We start from the raw sequence: 18,814 nt of genomic DNA, 5'->3' as shown, positions 1-18,814 counted from the left end.
AAACTGTGCACAGTGTTTCTCTCTAAAGTGCAAGTAAGTGGACATTAAGTGAAAGGAAGATTGGTTTGGTTGGAACGGTTTTCCAATACTGGATCATTTATGAAGAATGGTCACTTGTGAAATTTACTGGGCAATAAAACTGTCTTAATATCACCCTTTGATATGCCAACGTGGCCTTTAAGACAGCGTCTGACTAAGGATTATATTCGGATTTGGTAAAACCAATCTTTCTGGTCTCGAGAGTAGAATGAACTCCCCTTGAACACCATGACTGAAGTACACTATTTATGCAGGTTACTTTGCTCAGTTACCCCTATTGTACACCACTGCACCATCATTACTGTATGGGAAAGAGTCACATGCTTCCGATACGTTGATTGACATATTAGCACAGACCAATACTGAAGCGGAAATATTTCTGATTTGGGTTCAGTTCTATCAAACAAGTCATGCACTTATTCCCATTAAACTGGGCTCTTAGTAAGCTTTTAACACACTTGATTAGGCTCTTTTTTTTGTCTAACTGTGCACAAACTATTCTCAGAAAGTTGTGCTCAGGAAACTAGATCATTGCAGTAAACTTGCTGTTTGCAGATGGACCAAATCCAGAGAGGAAGCCACCAACTCCCAACCAAACCATTATCAATGAATCTATTGATCAATGTTTCTTGTCTCATTAATTCAATCTCAGCCACTGGACTGATTACTCAAGAAAGTTGCTCCTCCTACTGTTTATACAAGGATAGAGTGATCATACACACACACACACAGCTGATTTAGTCTATCCAGGTAATAACTGAATCATATAGACCAACCAGGCTTCAGGTTCAATACCACGTTTGCACTGAACTAGCAGCCAGAACACAACAGACTGGTTTCTGCAATTTTTGTTAAGGGAAAGAGAAAAGTAAATTTTAAACATGACCAGATTGTACACTTCTTGCTGACCAAAAAACAGACCCAAGCGAAAATCTGTGAGGACTGTCAGTCTTGGTCTCAGTCGTAATGTCCCTGTGGCAAAAGAGACAGTTGACATTCACGAGCAAAATTCATACAGAAATAGTGGCCACTTTATAACTTATATGTACAAAAGAAATCAGCTTAGACCAGTTTCCCAAACAAGAGAGGATGAACGAACACGAATTTAAAAAAAAACTGACTGTTAAGCCATTTGATTTAGGTCCACAAATTACCTACTACACACCCACACCCACACACACACAATTATTTGACAAGAGCCCATGTAATAACCGTGAACCCTACTCCACTACATGAATTTGCTTTTGTGATCCAAAACTAGGGGAGCATAGTTTCTCAAAGATTCCACTTCTCAATAAAGTGATTCATCAACTTAATCTTTCAACACAACAGAATCTTTTTACGGAAAACATTTAAAACCTAGTTGAAATTCCAGGGCGTTCACAGGTTCACAAATTCAATAGATTTGAAAAGCATTTTTGGTTTTCGGAAAAGGAAATAGTATTTAGGAGGCTAATGACACAGGTGGCAACATTTAGGTACAGGTAAGAAAAGCATTAAAGCAGTTCCGGAGTATAGGAAGAGGTATGGCATGGCACAGCATAGCATAGCCTGAAGGGCAGTAGTAGTAGCTACATTATCAGATATACTGAACTCCGCAGGAAGGAACCAGAGCTTAAGCCAGGCTGCCAGAGAGAACTTTATCTTTCATCAACATTATATCACAGAGGCTGTGACCACATTTACTCAACTCTTCTCTATTCATTCAATTGTAATCAACCAGCCATATTAAATGTAAAATTCAATGAATGGAACATTTACCTTCAACTCCACAAAAGCTGAAAGTTGAGAAGTTTCAACAACTGAGTCAACATCATTCAGTTCCAGTTTGTGTGTTCTTGTCCACCAGATAAAAACGGGAATGAAGCTCAAGCCTTGGAGCTTTAAGGATCCCTCCCACACTGACATCATGCATTTCCTGTTGCTCCTAATCATTCCTGAAATATAGTTTTATTGTATAAAGAACACACAGGCAGTGAGCAATACAACACCACCCTATTGGAAGTCAGGTTTCAAGATGATTTAAGTGAAACTGCTATATACCCAACAAAACACTACAAGCTCCTCAAAATTTTAGGCCAAAAGAATCTTTCCTGACAATATGAAGGAGGACCTCTTCGGAAGTAATGTGTTTACTCTTATTTCAGGAGTGGATCTGGGAAGACAAATAGGAATGAAATGGATGAAGGGAAACAAATGAAATCCACTTTTTATATTTGCAGGCTCTCCTTTGGCAATTAGTGTCATGTATAATACTCATGTATTATCATAATTTTAGGGTTCACAGGGTTATAACTTTAAGTACAGGCCTTTTATTTTCATTGGTCATTCTTCATTTCCTGACCAATTATACAATACTGATAGAAACCAATGATCCAGAGAGAAAGTCTCCACTATTAAAGACCATCCTCCAGGACTTCATCACTCAACAACATAACTATCTTGCACAAATCCTATTTCTACTGAAGAATCTCCGGATCATTTCACTTAGACATGAATGCCTTTATATTGAGTCATTTTAAACCAGTATTGGTTGAACCATTAGTCATATGAACCGCTGATTAATGCTTTTACTTAAATGTGAGCCAACTGTACCAAGGTGGAATTACTGAGTCACTAGGATTCCCAATGGGTCGAATAATACTTCAGACCTTCAGACATACACACAAACTTTTATAACGAGCCACTTTAGTTCAGAACAACAGAGAAGCAGGACCAAAGACATGTTTAAATACAGAATACAAATTACAGTATAGGGTTATCGCTGGTTATGACCAAGGTTGGAAGAGTGCACAGTTGCTCTAGTCAGACTGCTCCATAGACTGCAACACAAAATTAAAATATAGTTTTCCTAGTTACTGGGATGGTCAAGTAAACATCTTAACTATATTAGACTGTAAATAATTGGATTTATCAACCAGGTTTCATAACAAATACAATTATGGGTTTATTAAAACAGTAATTTATTCAATAAGGATGTAATAATTGGTTAAAGCACATAGTCAGCAATATAAAAGCCAAAATGCTTATCACCAAATATCTCAAAAACACAGGCAATTTCTTTGCAAGGGAATTGGCTTTTGGGAAAAGAAAGCACTTTGGCCAGTGTGTTATTTTTAAAGGCAAAGGGGTAGAGTGGAGAATGTTCTCTGCTCTATTGCTCCGACGTTCTGGCATATGTGGTCAAGCCACTCATCATGTACAGTTGTCTCAAAGTCTTGATCAGGAAATACACTTGAGATGTCTTTTAAACTACTCTTTCAAAAGAACGAAATCGTTTCACTTGAAATGACGAAGAGGGTTTTAATTTCAAAATGGGCAGTGGGTTCTTAGCAAGTGTTCGTTCAAGTCTGTTGGCACTCAGGCTTCTCTGGAACAGAACCAGATAAAACCAAAATCTTTCCAAGTCAGTCACTAATTAAATCAGCACCAGAGTCTTCAGCAAACCGATTGTTGTCACCAGTCCTTTCATTTCTCAGAGAGTTCCAAAGCATCTTTTATATAAAAAAAATCTCCACAGCGTCCACAGTCAACCTTCAAAAGATCTCTTTTGAGGAAACCACTCCAGGTATAACCACAAAATTTACAAAGAATTCTTCTTTCTACAATCCTTTAAAACATAACTCCAAGCAATATTAAGGACAAAGTATCATCATAACATTCTGCTATATTCTGCAAAGCAAACACTGACTTAAACTTTGGATATCCATCAAATTTTGAAGTCAAAATGTACATTTTAATTTCATGAGAAAGAAAACTCATTTATATACACTTCCTCACTTCCAAGGCTTCCCAGAGTATTGATATCAATGAAGGGGAAAGGTGGCTTCTGTTAATTACAAAGCCACTGGCTGCATGAAAAATAATCAAATTCTTCAATAATTCAAGCTAATAGACTTGGACTTTAAAGGATTAGGTCTTAATCAGTGTTCATATCTAGACAAACATATCGAGATCAAACCTGTAATAAATTAGAGAGGTTTATTTGGTGATGTTCATGCAAGCATGAATATGGACAAGGAGAGTTGGAAAATCTCCTCTCTCCCCAACCCCCCACATTGTGCTCCTTAAGTTCTATACACCCTGAATCACTGAAGCTGCTTTGTATAAGACGACATTCCTCAGTTGAACTGAAAGTATAATTTTTATTGCAATCAAGATGCCTGGTGAACTTCACATAAACATCAATATCTAACTTATTATTGCAATGCGATTTGGGGTATAGTGACATACACACCAATTAGTGACAGTGTGGTAAAATCAATGACTGCAGATGCTGGAAACCAGAGTCTACATTAGAGTGGTGCTGGAAAAGCACAGCAGGTCAGGCAGCATCCGAGGAGCAGTAAAATCGACGTTTCGGGCAAAAGCCCTTCATCAGGAACACAGAAATTAGTGACAGTGTCAAGACTTACTTCTCTGAATTTGCTTGCACCTTTTAGAGAAACAATTAATTTCTCTTGGAGCTCCAACATACACTGGAGAAATCACAGGCTCAATGCACAACTCACTACTCCAGAGCAGTGTGCACTGGAGTTAAACACTGCACAAGCAGGTAGTATTCAATTTAATAATTACAAAATATTATAGAATGAACAGTTGGGAACTATTATGTGCATATAGACTTGAGTATTCAGAATGCTATATACCCCTCACTACTCCATTAGAGTCTCTGTAGCTGATATCAGTCCTCAGTTTATGTTTTGATCACTGGAATACATTCAATTAATACATCCAGCATTTGAGATTAAAAAATTGGTTATTTAAATGTCTGGGAGTCATAAGATAGAATACAATGTCTGCACCTTCTGGATGAAAAGAAAGGCTGACTAAGCCACTGCTACAGATCCTTTGGCTTTTCCTTTTTTAGTGTTCTGCTGAGTAATAAGAGTCCATGCTTTTCTTACAGTGCATTAGTCTGTAACCCCCACTAATCTGTAACCTTCAGTTAAAAAAAAAGGACGAGTTCAATCCTCTGTGCCGCAGGGTGCAGGACCACACACCGTCTGCAGCGCAAATTTGAAACAACAGAGCATCAAGTGGATCAGGTAACATCAGTCAAGATGACAAGCAGAAACATCCTAAAGTATGCCCACATTCCAGTTTAGAATATTTGGTTGGAGTCTGTTGGCATTAGTGGTCTACAGCAGACATTAAGTTCTGTAAACTATTTCCAGGACCTGCAAACTGTGGTGAACCTAGGGTTTATTTTGTTGTGCATCACAACACAAAAGACTCAAGTTAAAGTCATTCTTGGAATTAAAATACTCTCGGCCTAGGTTTTCTTTACACTATATCAAGAAAGGTAATACTGCCTGCAAAACCTGTTGACACCGCAAAGCCAAATGCATTTCCAAGCTTTATACTAATCAGATAGGACAACTCCAAAATGGTAGGGAGGGTAAAGAGGGAACAAAATCCCTCAGCAACTTAACCATTAAAATCTGAAGTCTATCTTATTTCTGTTTCTTCTAAACTAGTTCTCTTTTATTTCAATATTTGTGATTTTCATCTCCACAAATACTGCACAAAGCTTGCCAGTCAGATTTCATCAGTATAACCGCTGCAATGGAAGGAAGAGACTAAGGCAGTTCTGGAAACTTTAAAAGAATGGACTAATCTTAGAAGGTATGCTGGCTTCCACTGCACAGTCACAGTTGTGCTAAGTTATAAAATTACCAAAAGGCTGGCTGTTTGTGCTAATTCTGTTTACCCCAACAAAACATTAGAGGCCAAATTAAAGGATTGCTTGTTGTGGGGCCTTACTTAGAGCCTTATTTGATTGGATGGGACAATCCCCTATATAATTAAATTTCAAAGAGAAGAAAACAAAAAGCTTAAGAGGAAAATATTCAAACTACACTCCAAGGGTTTGCCATCTTGGACACATCATCCAAGGGATGCGTGGGGTGGGGGTGGAGGGGTACAGGGGAAGAAGCTCAACACTTGGCAAATTTTGGTTTGACTGAATAACAGTCTGAGCCCACAGACAATGGTACAAGAGGGGAATAGAGCAATGAGGGAAATTTTGTCACACTGAAAGACAAAGCTATATTCAAGCCACTTCATCAAAAACAACTACTGAAATAGAATTCAAGCTATGAGATCACAGGCCCTGTTAAAACCTATACCAGCAACAATGCAGCGTTCTGGCATCTTGCATTTCAAAAGAGCCATATTTTTAAATCCAATCCCATCTTGAATGAAAATGAAGTTTACAAGGATTTAATCTGAATGGATTCATGAAAGATACTATACTCATTCAGGTATTGGAGGAACTGAGAAGTCTATTGAGGCAAGCAGCAACATTATCTGACAACAATCAAACTGTATTTTTGACAAAAGTATTTAGATGTACAGCTTGCCTAAATATGATCATCAAATTAGTACTTTAGATAATTCAAAATCCAATTCTATACTCAGAGGCAAAACAGACCATTTCAACAACGCATAATATGTTAAATACTATTAGCTCACGTTAACTTCACAAGTCTGCTACCTCAGACGAGTACCGTGCCAGGAGTTCAGCAAGCCCAGTTAAGCTTTTAAGTCATGTCTTTGGTTTACAATCCAAACACAGAAAGATCTAACAGAGTTCAAAACTTATGTCACTTCCAGCTCCAGTACTGCAGAATCCTCAGGGTGGGTGTGCTCTGGCAATGTACAGTGAGGGATGCAGCTCTAAGGAGCATGAAGAAATCCACCATCCCTTTGGGGACAGAAGTGCTTACTAAAAGGATATTTAATAATGCAAAATTCTGCCTGTTACAGGACTTAAACTTTTACAACTACAGTGACTGACATCCCTCTAACAAGAAGCCAAGAGTTATTGGACAATCATTATATCCATTGAGCTCCGCTGCTTGCTCTCTCATTACTGAAACATTGTTAACTGAGTGGCTCAGTGATTAGCACTGCTGCCTCACAGCGCCAGGGACCAGGTTTGATTCCACCCTTGGCTAACTGTCTGTGTGGGTTCCCACCAACTGCTTCAGTCTCCTCCCAAAATCCAAAGATGTGGAGGTTGGGTAGATTTGCTAAACTGCCCAACGTGTCCAGGGATGTTCAGGCTAGGTGGATTAGCTATGGAGAAACGCAGGGATAGGGTTTGGGGTGTGCTGAATAATTTATTTCTGCCCTGCAAAGGGATTTGGTGAGTGCAGCCTCTTTTTCAGTCTGTGCCATCATGCTATGGCATTTCTAAATGGGGCTGCGGGTTGAGCACATGAAGAGCCATTTATTATCTGAGCAGAAGCAATAGCAGCAACTTGTTTCAGTTCCTCTCCACAGCTCATGATTGTCATGGTAAGGAAGGACACACCAGGTTCCAGAAAGATAATGCACCACTTCTCAGCATTCATTTGCTTAATTTTAGCAGAACTTGGATCATTTTATATTTGGCAAAATCTATTTTTAAAAAGTGGAGTTTAAAGTAGCTCTCTATGAAATACCAGCATTACCTTTTAGGGTTGTGTAAGTCAGGTTCAGTCTGATGTAGGAGGATCTGAAAGGGCTAATACTGAGGAGTGCCTTAATTGATGATGATATCACATGGACCTGGTGGAAGAGCAGCTTAGGGTCTCAAAGGAATAGGAATTTTCACGCCACTCAGTCTCTGTAACAATGTCACTCCTATCTGTCACTTTTGTGTTTGATTGCTAACAAACTAGAACTTTAAGATAACAACCTCATTTCATTAGACTAACTAGAGGCTTTTCTCCACCATACTAGATCAAGCAGGTCTGTAGATCAAAATGTAGCAGCTGCAGAAGACCTACCCCATGGCAAGCAATACTTCAGTTAGCCTCATACAACAGTGGTCAGTGGTGAGGGTTGCTCAGATGACACAATCCACTAAGCATTTGAAATGAAAATTAAAAGATCCACCCCCTAGATATCACTCAATGGACTGACCAACATCAAGACTTAGAAGGAAAAGGAAGTAAATCTTTTATACACCTCCATTCTAAATGTAAGAGTGACCCAAATCTTCCAGTTGCTTGTCATTTCAATACACCATCCTTAGTTGTATGCTAACATTGTTGTCCTAGAACAGCTGCAACGTTCCAGCAAAACCCAAAGCTTGGGTGGCTCAGTGATTAGCACTGCTGCCTCGCAGCGCCAGGGAGCCAGGTTCAATTCCAGCTCGGGCGAATGTCTGCATGGAGTTTGCAAATTCTCCCTGTGTCTGCGGGGTGCTCCGGTTTCCTCCCACAGTCCAAAGAGGTGTAGGTCAGGTGAATTGGCCATGCTAAATTATCCATAGTGATAGGTACATTAGTGGGGAGGAGCGGAATGGGTCTGGGTGGTTTAATCTTCCGAGGGTTGGTGTGGACTTGTGCCAAAGGGCCTGTTTCTGCACTGTAAGGAATCTAATCAAAGCGAGTGGAGAGAGTACTTCATTTTATGTTATTAACACCAACTGTTTATCTATATCACTTCGCTATCAGCTTTAATATTCCCCTCACCTTTCATTTGAGAGCACCTTTACCATTTGTTCCACTTGCTCATCCCCTTCTTTTCTACCACAAAAGACCCACTACTTTCCCAGCCCTTTCAGTTCCAAAGATTTCTTATTGGACTTGCAACGTTAACTTTGTTTCTCTCTCCACAGATGTTTCCAGACCTGAATTTCTCCAGTACTTTGTTTTTATTTCAGATCTCCAACAATTACAGTACTGGCTTTTAGATCAAAAATGTTTGTGTCATAATTTGTTCTTCCAAGCCCATGGGGGTGCTGAATGAAAGATCAGTTATCTGGCCAGCATCTGTGCTGTTCACAGGCAAAACCTACAGATTCCACATTGTTTACTTTTTTAAAATCAAAAGTGCAAACATATTCGGTAAATCACTGAGCCAGTTAGAATCATAACTCTGGAGATTAGCTTGCCTTGGGTGGGAGATGGTCATAATGTGGAAAGGTAAGGCCTCAGCTGGACCATCATAATCAATTTTGGACACCATGTATTAGGAGGCAGTGTGTGGGATGAAAGAGATAGTGGAGAAGCTACATACAAGAATCATGGAGAACTTGGAGAAATTAGTCTTGTTTCTCCTTGCAGCAGAGAATGTTAAGTAGAAATTTTACAAGAAAGGCCAACTTGAATTTATACATGATTTGGAGGTGCCGGTGTTGGACTGGGGTGTACAAAGTTAAAAATCACATAACACCAGGTTATAGTCTAACAGGTTTATTTGGAAGCACTAGCTTTTGGAGTGCTGCTCCTTCATCAGGTGGTTGTGGAGTATAAGATTGTAGGACACAGAATATATAGCAAAAGTTGACAATGTGATGTAACTGAAATTATACATTGAAAAAGACCTGGATTGTTTGTTAAGTCTCTCATCTTTTAGAATGGGCATGTTGGTTTCAGTTCTTTCATATGTGAATCTCAGAACTTTAGCAATAGGTGCCATTTTGGCCCAGATAATGCACTGAAGGTGTGAGGTGCCCTGTGTGAGGCTGTCTGTGCCCCAATGTTCAGACTGATTCTGATCTAAAAAAGGGATTTATAGAATCTTAAATAGATTCTTGAATAGAACTTGAACATAGGACTTTCTGATTTAGAGGCAGCAGTACTACACTATACCTGTATATACTGATGTGGAGGTGCCGGTGTGGGACTGAGGTGGATAAAGTTAAAAATCATACGTTACTAGGTTACAGTCTAACACGTTACTTGGAAGTACAAGCTTCCAGACTGCTGCTCCTTCATCAGGTAACTTGTGGAACAGAATCACAGGACACCATGTCTTATGGTCCTACTCCACTAGCTACCTGACGAAGGAGCAGCGCTCCAAAAGTTTGTACTTCCAAAAAAACTGATGTCATGTGATTTGTAAGTCTATGTACTGAGGTATAGAGATATTAAAATTGAGTAAATGAGGAGAAACCATACATGATAGCAGAAGGTCCAATGATCAGGGACAGGATCTCAGACAATTGGCAAAAATAAAGACTGAAGGAAACTTCTTTTTACACAGCTGGAAGCACTGCCTGAACAGTTGGTGCAATCAGATTTAACAGTTTGGTCCCAACAGGATAAATGCTTGGAGGAAAGAACACTGTGGGGCTATGGGGAAAAGCAGTGGAGTGGAACAAATTGGATAGATCTATCAAAAAATCCAGCACAGGAAATGAAGGGTTAAACAGCTTCCTTCAGCGGTATCATTGTATGTTATTAAATCAAGGTGCTAATCTATTCTGTGGACTTAAGTAGTGTTATTTGAAGTAGAACATGGCCTACAGGCATACCTCACCTCCACACTACGATTACCCGGTTACTCATTTCTACACTCAGTGACATCGTGCTGTGCAAAAAACCTGCTGCAGTATCCTTTCTCCTGTCTCTCTTCCTTTAAAAATGTCTTTAAACTGTGTCACTTTGACAAGGTTTTGGTAAGCTATCCTAATGTTTATTTATTTGGCACAGTGTCAAGTTATTCTTATTATGCTCACATGAAAAATCTTTGGCAGGTAGGATCAAGGATTTTTTTGACAATAATGGTTCTTTACAAGCTCTATCCACCTGAGTGGCAACTTTCAAAGAGCTATGAACATAGACCCCAAGATCCCTCTGCTCCTCCACCTTACTAAGAACCCCCACCGTTAACCCTGTATTCCGCATTCTTATTTGTCCTTCCAAAATGGACAACCTCACACTTGACAGGGTTGAACTCCATCTGCCACTTCTCAGTCCAGCTCTGCATCATATCTAAGTCCCTTTGCAGCCGACAACAGCCCTCCTCACTATCCACAACTCCACCAATCTTCGTATCGCCTGCAAATTCGACTCCCTCTTCCAAGTCATTAATAAAAATTACAAACAGCAGAGGACCCAGAACTGATCCCTGCGGAACTCCACTTGTAACTGGGCTCCAGGCTGAATATTTACCATCTACCACCACTCTCTGACTTCGACCGGTTAGCCAGCTCTCTATCCAACTAGCCAAATTTCCCACTATCCCATGCCTCCTGACTTTCCGCATAAGCCTACCATGGGGAACCTTATCAAATGCCTTACTAAAATCCATATACACTACATCCCTCTACCCTCATCCACATGCTTGGTCACCTCCTCAAAGAATTCAATAAGACTTGTAAGGCAAGACCTACCCCTCACAAATCCGTGCTGGCTGTCCCTAATCAAGCAGTGTCTTTCCAGATACTCATAAATCCTATCCCTCAGTACCCTTTCCATTACTTTGCCTACCACCGAAGTAAGACTAACTGGCCTGTAATTCCCGGGGTTATCCCTATTCCCTTTTTTGAACAGGGGCACAACATTCGCCACTCTCCAGTCCCTTGGTACCACCCCCGTTGACAGTGAAGACGAAAAGATCATTGCCAACGGCTCTGAAATTTCCTCTCTTGCATCCCACATAATCCTAGGATATATCCCATCAGGCCCAGGGGACTTGTCTATCCTCAAGTTTTTCAAAATGCCCAACACATCTTCCTTCCTAACGAGTATCTCCTCTAGCTTACCAGTCCGTTTCATACTCTCCTCTTCAACAATACAGTCCCTCTCATTTGTCAATACTGAAGAGAAGTACTCATTCAAGACCTCTCCTATCTCTTCCGACTCCCACTACTGTCCTTGATCAGACCTACCCTCGTTCTTGTCATTCTCATGTTTCTCACATACGCATAAAAGGCCTTGGGGTTATCCTTGATCCTAACCGCCAAAGATTTTTCATGCCCTCTCTTAGCTCTCCTAATCCCTTTCTACAGCTCCCTTCTGGCTATCCTGTATCCCTCCAACGCTCTGTCTGAACCTTGTTTCCTCAACCTTATGTAAGCCTCCTTCTTCCTCTTTACCAGACATTCAACCTCCCTCGTCAACCAAGGTTCCCTCACACGACCATCTCTTTCCTGCCTGACAGGTACATACATATCAAGGACACGTCGTATCTGTTCCTTGAAAAAGTTCCACATTTCAATAACATCCTTCCCTGACAGACTATGCTCCCAACTTATGCTCCTCAGATTCTGTCTTGCAGCATCGTATTTACCCTTCCCCCAATTGTAAAACCTACCCTGTTGCACGCACCTATCTCTCTCCATAACCAAGGTGAAAGTCACAGAATTGTGGTCACCATCACCAAAATGCTCACCCACTAACAAGCCCATCACTTGTCCCGGTTCGTTACCGAGTACCAAATCCAATATGGCCTCCTCTCTGGTCAGACAATCTACATACTGAGTTAGAAAAGCTTCCTGGACACACTGCACAAACACCGCCCCGTCCAATCTACTTGATCTAAAGAGCTTCCAATCAATATTTGGGAAGTTGAAATCGCCCATGACTACTACCCTGTGGCTTCTGCACCTTTCCAAAATCTGTTTCCCAATTTGTTTCTCCACATCTCTGCTGCTATTGGGGGGCCTATAGTAAACACCCAACAAGTTGACTGCTCCTTTCCTATTTCTGACTTCAGCCCATACTACCTTCAAAGGCAGATCCACCTCGAACTGCCTTTCTGCAGCCGTTATACCATTTCTAATTAGCAACGCCACCCCCCTCCTTTTTTACCACCCTCCCTAATCTTACTGAAACATCTGTAACCAGGAACCTCCAACAACCATTCCTGTCCCTCTTCTATCCACATTTCCGTGATGGCCACAACATCGTAGTCCCAAGTACCAATCCACGCCTTGAGTTCACCCACCTTATTTCTGATACTCCTTGCGTTGAAGTATACACACTTGAACCCATCTCTGTATTCGCAAGTATTCCCTGTCAGAGCTACCTTCTCCACAGCCTCCTTACATTCTTGGACATCCTGAAAAACAGCTAACCTACTTGCTGGACTACAAGTCCGGATCCCAACCCCCTGCCAAATTAGTTTAAAACCCCCGAAGAGTGCTAGCAAATCTACGTCCCAGGATATTGGTGCCCTTCTGGTTCAGGTGCAACCCATCCTGCTTGTACAGGTCCCACCTTCCCCAGAATGCAGTCCAATTGTCCAAATACCTGAAGCCCTCCCTCCTACACCATCCTTGCAGCCACGTGTTTAACTGCACTCTCTCCCTATTCCTTGCCTCACTGTCACGTGGCACCGGCAACAACCCAGAGATGACGACTCTGTCCGTCCTAGCTTTTAGCTTCCAGCCTAACTCCCTGAGCTCCTGAATGACCTCCCCACCCCTCTTCCTACCTTCCTACCCAATTCTATTGTTTTTATTTCTGAAGAGCTTATAGACTACACTAAATGTCTGAGGAACAATCTGGATTATGTTTATAAGAACTACAAGTCTATTTATTGTTAATCATCATAGAGCAATCTATGTAATCATGAATTATGGTTTCATATTAATCAGTGGCAGAATCACTGATTGATTAATGTCTTCCTTGTATGGTCAGTACCTATGAAAGACTTGGAAACCATGTCAATGGAGTTGGCATGTTTATAGAGTTCATCAGGTGAATGGTACACACAGCCATGGCAGTGCAGATACTAAATTCTACTGATAAAATTGGGACAGAATTCTACACAACTCTACTTACTTTCTGGGAAGGACATGCTTTTAAGGTTCCTCTCCTTGAAATCATTTCCATCAGGCAGGTGGAATGTGCTTTATAGTTGGAAGCTACTAACAACACCATTTGGCTCGCCTAACAATCTTCCAATGAACAGTCAGCTTTCAATTCCCGATGTCCATGTGCAACTAAGGACAGAATCTAGTCTTGAGCAAGACTGGATGGGAGAAAATGGGGTAAGAGTAAACAAAACACTTGGATACTTCTTGATAAACTAATCATTTGAAACATAGCATCTAATGTTAACAGTCATTTGACATAAACCACAAACTGACGTTTTATTAAGCGCTATTTTTGACGCAGGAAAACCAGAAAAAGGAGTGTGTAATATTAAACTTTTAAATCCAAACCATTTTTTTGAAGCAAGTTTTCTTCTGCCAAACTTTTGATGGGGCAGTACTGATCAGCTGCAAGCTGTGAGAACACTTTCCACTTAACAGTCCAAGATATTGATCAACCTTAGTATGGAGTCTGGAGCAGGACTGAATCTCACTTAAAAAAGGTGTCTCTGTCTGGAACTCTTAACCCATAAAAGGAAGATAGAAATCACAGCCACTCAGTTCTGGAAACAAGTGGTTCTGAATTTGAAATGATAATAAACCATAATCACCTGTGTTTGTTAGTGTAGGGACTTCAGATATATCTGATAAAAGAACAGTTCTAAAAACAAGGAGAAACACTCAATCATCAAGTCTACCCATTCAGTAGACCTTGTACATTCTCCTCTCTTTAATTAATCTACTAAGGGACAGTAATTAATGACTGTGCTTCCAAATAAAGAGCCAATTTGAATATTGATCTAATACCACTGCTCAACTCCAATCACCGCCATTAATTTTATACAAAACAAATCTGAAAAATCTTTCTAAGAAGCACCCAGAAGACTATGTTTGAAGAGTTTCTTTCAAAACCAGTCTTCTCCCAAAGTTGCTGCCATGCTTATTGTTCAATGGTCACCAACAGGCAGCCAATCTCTCTTTTTAAGCCCTTTCCCAGCTAGTTCAAGTATTAACCTAAGCAGCCAGTGAGAGTCCTGCAATATATGCACGTTTTTTCCAGTCGAGTAACTTGACAGTAAACAACAGAAGCAGCCATGGTAGAAATTTTCACTTACGGCACCAAATCCAATTACAAAATAAGAACATCTCAATTAGACACTTCCTCTTAAATTGAAGCTGGAATTATGAGAACAGAAAAAGACAAATTGATGTGAATGACTTTCAAACTCCAGGGTTTTGGAGCTGAGAGTATAGTCATCAGTTATTTTTTCTCAAAGCGATGAGATCATGAGTGATTTGGCTTCTTTCTGATTCAATTCAAAATTAAAATGAAAGTTAGTACATAAAAACCTCTCAGAATAGCCGAACAGGGAGGAAATGCTCTCAAGGTCACTTCCTCGATACACTATTGTCTAATCTCATTACTCTTACTTCCTGGCATGGAATGAGAAGGTTTTGGGGATGTTATCATTAAAGACATGCACAAAATGTGAGGTTCTTTGTATTCAAATTACAGCTCAACTCCTAGTGAAGGTCATGACGTACCTGTCCATCCAGTTTGTGCCTCTCACTATCAGCTGCTCTACATGAAAAAGATGTTCTGATATTGGGGCATGATTCTTTCAGGAGGAAGTATCTCAGCACTACTGTTGGTTGTCCAGCCATCTTCAGATTAATCTCTTAATAAATTCTGCTCGTTATCTCTGCCACTCAAGGTGGTTGGACGTAGTGATTTTGCCTGCAAACAATATCCCTCAAAAAACTAAATTGATGGATTTTAATTAAACTTTGGACACAGTTGGGATATGACCCAAAGAAGAACGGATTTAAAAATTTCATATCCAGATCTGAACAAAAGGATTCAGTACCATTCAGAGCTAGGGTGAACTGAACTTTTACAAAAGAATATTGAGAATTGTTTTAATTAGAATGAGATGCTTGTTTTAATATGTTGAGAATTATCTTGTCACTGGAATTGGTTACAAATTTCAGAAGCTGAGCAGAATTTTCAGGGCACAATTGCCAGATAGAGAAATTAGGTAGAGAGTATTTTATAACTGAAAACTGACTAGCTGCTTCAAATACTGCACACAAGTGCTCAGGTACTGGATAGTCTCAGCGTCACCCTTTAACATACCCATTAAATATTAGTTCAGGACAGAGAGATAATACTGAAATAATTCAATACGCAGGTACTGTCGAAAAAGTGAGCAAAACCTGACACAAGAACGAACTTAATAAGAGTATAATACGATAGATTTTAAAATTTAATAACATTTCTAGTCTATAATGAGAAACAAAACACTAATTTAGAATCTCTGCAATCCATAGTTTTCAATTAAATTAAATGCAAATTCTAGAATGTTTACATGAAAACTACTTTATGTTGCACGTAGAAAATTTGCTTAAGTAATAAATTTGTCCCTTTAATATTTGTGTTAAAATTTTCACAGCATGTATAGATTAGCTGTAGAAGTTGTCAAATGTTTGTTCAAGTGCTTCATACCAAAACCATGGCACGTCACGGGGAAGGGCTCTCCCTTCCTCCTCATGTCATCCTGTCTGCTTAGCGTCCAGGGAGGAGTTTGTGCTTGGCAGGCCAAAGATAGCTGTCTCCAGCCAGGAAGTGTTTTGGAGCCAGAGTTAAATTTGGTGAAGGTGTTGCTTCTCTTCCTAGCTTGATACCTCAGTTTCCCAAAGATTCTCTGAAGGGGGTTTAAATGAATGCAATAAATCAGAAATACCTTAGCAGTCTGAACATAATGCCGTGATTCCCTACACTGCCAACATTATCAGTTGAGACAATATTGTTAACATGCAAGCTTTGGTTTATCCTTATCCCTCTGTTCCCTCCTCCCATTCTCTGCTACCACTAGCTCAGACACATTCTAAATGTAAGAAACAAGAACTGGAGTTAGTCATTTAACCGTTGTGCCTCCAAGAAGAATACAGATTAACTTCTACCAACTCCACATTCTCAGACCTGCCTCCTTGTCATAATTGTCAATTTAGCACATATATGGAGTGAAAAGTAAACAGATTCCATTTGTCTTTTATTTTGTGGACAGGGCATATCAGGGAAATGTTCTACATTGTTAGCTGGCTGCCAGTGTTTTAGTTGCAATAGTCAATAATATGTGGAGCTGGCAAAAGCACAGCAGGTCAAGCAGCATCAGAGGATCAGGAGATTCAACGTTTCAGGCAGGACCCTTCATTAGCTGTAATGGAACAGCTTGGCTAAAGACATTGCTGGTTCTCATGCAGAAATATTCAGTACTGTTGTTAGGGTGTTGTCAGGGCCTTGGTTTTTGCAATATTCAGTGTGTTCAATCAGTTATTGATATCACACAGTGAAGTAAGATGGCTTCACTTCAAAGTTAAAATACAGAAAAATGTGTAGTCATATAGTGCCTTTCACAACCTCAGGACATCATGAAGTACTTTACGAATAACTGAATTGTATCATTGTCATATTGTAGGGAATGCAGCAGCCAATTTGCAAAAAAAATCAAAGTGTCACAAACTATACAATAATCAGGTTTTATTGGTGTTAGTTGACAAATGAAATTTGCCATGTCACCAGGGAAAACAGGTCTACACCTCTTCGAAACAGTTTCATGGGACCTTTTCAGCTTATTCGAAAATGGCAGTTGAGACTTCAGTTTAACACCTCATTCAAAATATAGCATTGTCAACCCATTGCAGCACTTCTGAGGAATGTCACAAAGCAGTCAAAGAGGCTACTTAACTCATCAAACCTGCTCTCCCCGTAATCACAATCACGTGAACTCTGGACATTGCTTTCTTCCCTTGACCTTTGTTAAACTATTACAATTTCTGAACAAAACAAACCTTGCAATCTGCCCAAACACTGTAGAGGTCTGTATAGCATTGGAACTACATTATACATTTCTTCACAAATACTAAATGGGAAACCTTCTAAAGGGATAGAAGATTAGGAGGAAAGTTTGGTTAAATGGCAACAGTGAACTTGATGAGTTAGGAAAAGAAGAGAGATTGTACATTAAAAAATGTGTTTTGACCAGCTCCTTGATGCTGGCACATTCTCAGAACATATCAAAATGATTGCATGCGATGATGAGTCTGAAGCAATTGCCCAGGCTTTTGCCTCTTGCTGCACATGCTGAAGTAAATCCATTTCCTTAGTGATGATCCACAAAATGCAAATTTTAAATGTGTCTCTCATGGTTACTGATGAAGTATGTTAATAAGTCCTGTAATATTAGAACTCAACCTCAGCTCATTCCTGGACATTACAATCAAGATCAACATCAAAATTCGGCCTTACTGGCCTTAATCATGACACATTTTTTCACAAGGTGGTACAAACGAGATTTTTCTATTTGCTAAATAGGAAGGAGTTTTAAAAATAACTTCTGTGATCAAAGAAGAATTCCAGTGGTTGAGTCAGAATGAGAATATAACTGAATTCTTCAGCTTCTAAAGCAACAGAAATCAAAAGTGAGCCCTGCAGTTGCTTCCAGCCACTCCAAAGCTTTTTTCCACACACAAGCTAAACTAAACTATAGGGGAAGTAGACAAACATTTGCTGATTCAGGCCAACATTAAAATGTTCCCAGTTTGCAAAGATCAGGTACAAACCATCTAACTAACAAAGAATCAGCTTGCACTTTCTTTGGTAGTTAGTTCCAATGTTCAGCATTCATTGTTAAAACTTTATCTAGACAAAACACAGGCACAGGGTCACAGATATTTCACTGAACATCAGTACTGAATTTGACAAACACTTCATGCATATTAGAAATCTTAAGTTGCACAATCGCCTTCACATTTTTGTCAGATGCTGTAATCATCTGGACTGCACTCACATTGAAACATTTGATCTTACGCATTTCAGACTGACATCACTAGGGAATTAGCCAGACAACAACTCACGATACTGTTCACTATTGTGGGAGGACATCCTTACTGGGGCGGGTATGACCAGTACCAGAAATTGCTACCATGGTGTGTGCATAAAGTGATTCATAGAATGAAGGAAGTCACATGGGACTAACTAATCTTTCCCACAGAAGAACAAATGGACCCACATTTGCTCAACCCTTGCCAATTTGGTAGACTTTTGTGCTGAAAAGTGATTAACACTATGGAAACATTCAATATAAGTAACAGTATACAGCGGCAATTTGAATTAAAGTTCTATTTTTAAAATAAATTTATCCTCAGAACCTCACATAGCACTTCACAGCC

The 18,814-nt window shown here is 39.9% G+C and overlaps 1 protein-coding gene across 4 annotated transcripts in view; it reads right to left on the bottom strand.

Annotated features, from left to right (window-relative positions):
* The window catches only part of ripor1 (RHO family interacting cell polarization regulator 1), a 328,143-nt gene that overhangs the window by 152,851 nt on the left and 156,478 nt on the right, over positions 1-18,814 (bottom strand). Inside the window, exon 2 of one of the 4 annotated variants that reach the window (XM_087995931.1) lies at positions 13,551-13,740. The exons of 2 other annotated variants lie outside the window; for them this stretch is intronic. In XM_087995931.1, the coding sequence (XP_087852057.1) occupies positions 13,551-13,566 (16 nt within the window). In that variant the 5' untranslated portion in view covers positions 13,567-13,740. Of the gene's footprint in view, positions 1-1,800; positions 1,955-13,550; positions 13,741-18,814 lie in introns of those variants that run through there. One more of the 4 variants, XM_043707050.2, reaches the window with a different exon arrangement.

The sequence above is a fragment of the Chiloscyllium plagiosum genome, unplaced genomic scaffold (assembly GCF_037043375.1).
Source record: "Chiloscyllium plagiosum isolate Xiang-an unplaced genomic scaffold, Cpla_swu_hap1 HiC_scaffold_17, whole genome shotgun sequence".
Lineage (NCBI taxonomy): Eukaryota > Metazoa > Chordata > Chondrichthyes > Orectolobiformes > Hemiscylliidae > Chiloscyllium > Chiloscyllium plagiosum.
Note: the sequence above shows the minus strand (reverse complement) of the source record. Positions and strands in the feature narration are given on the sequence as shown.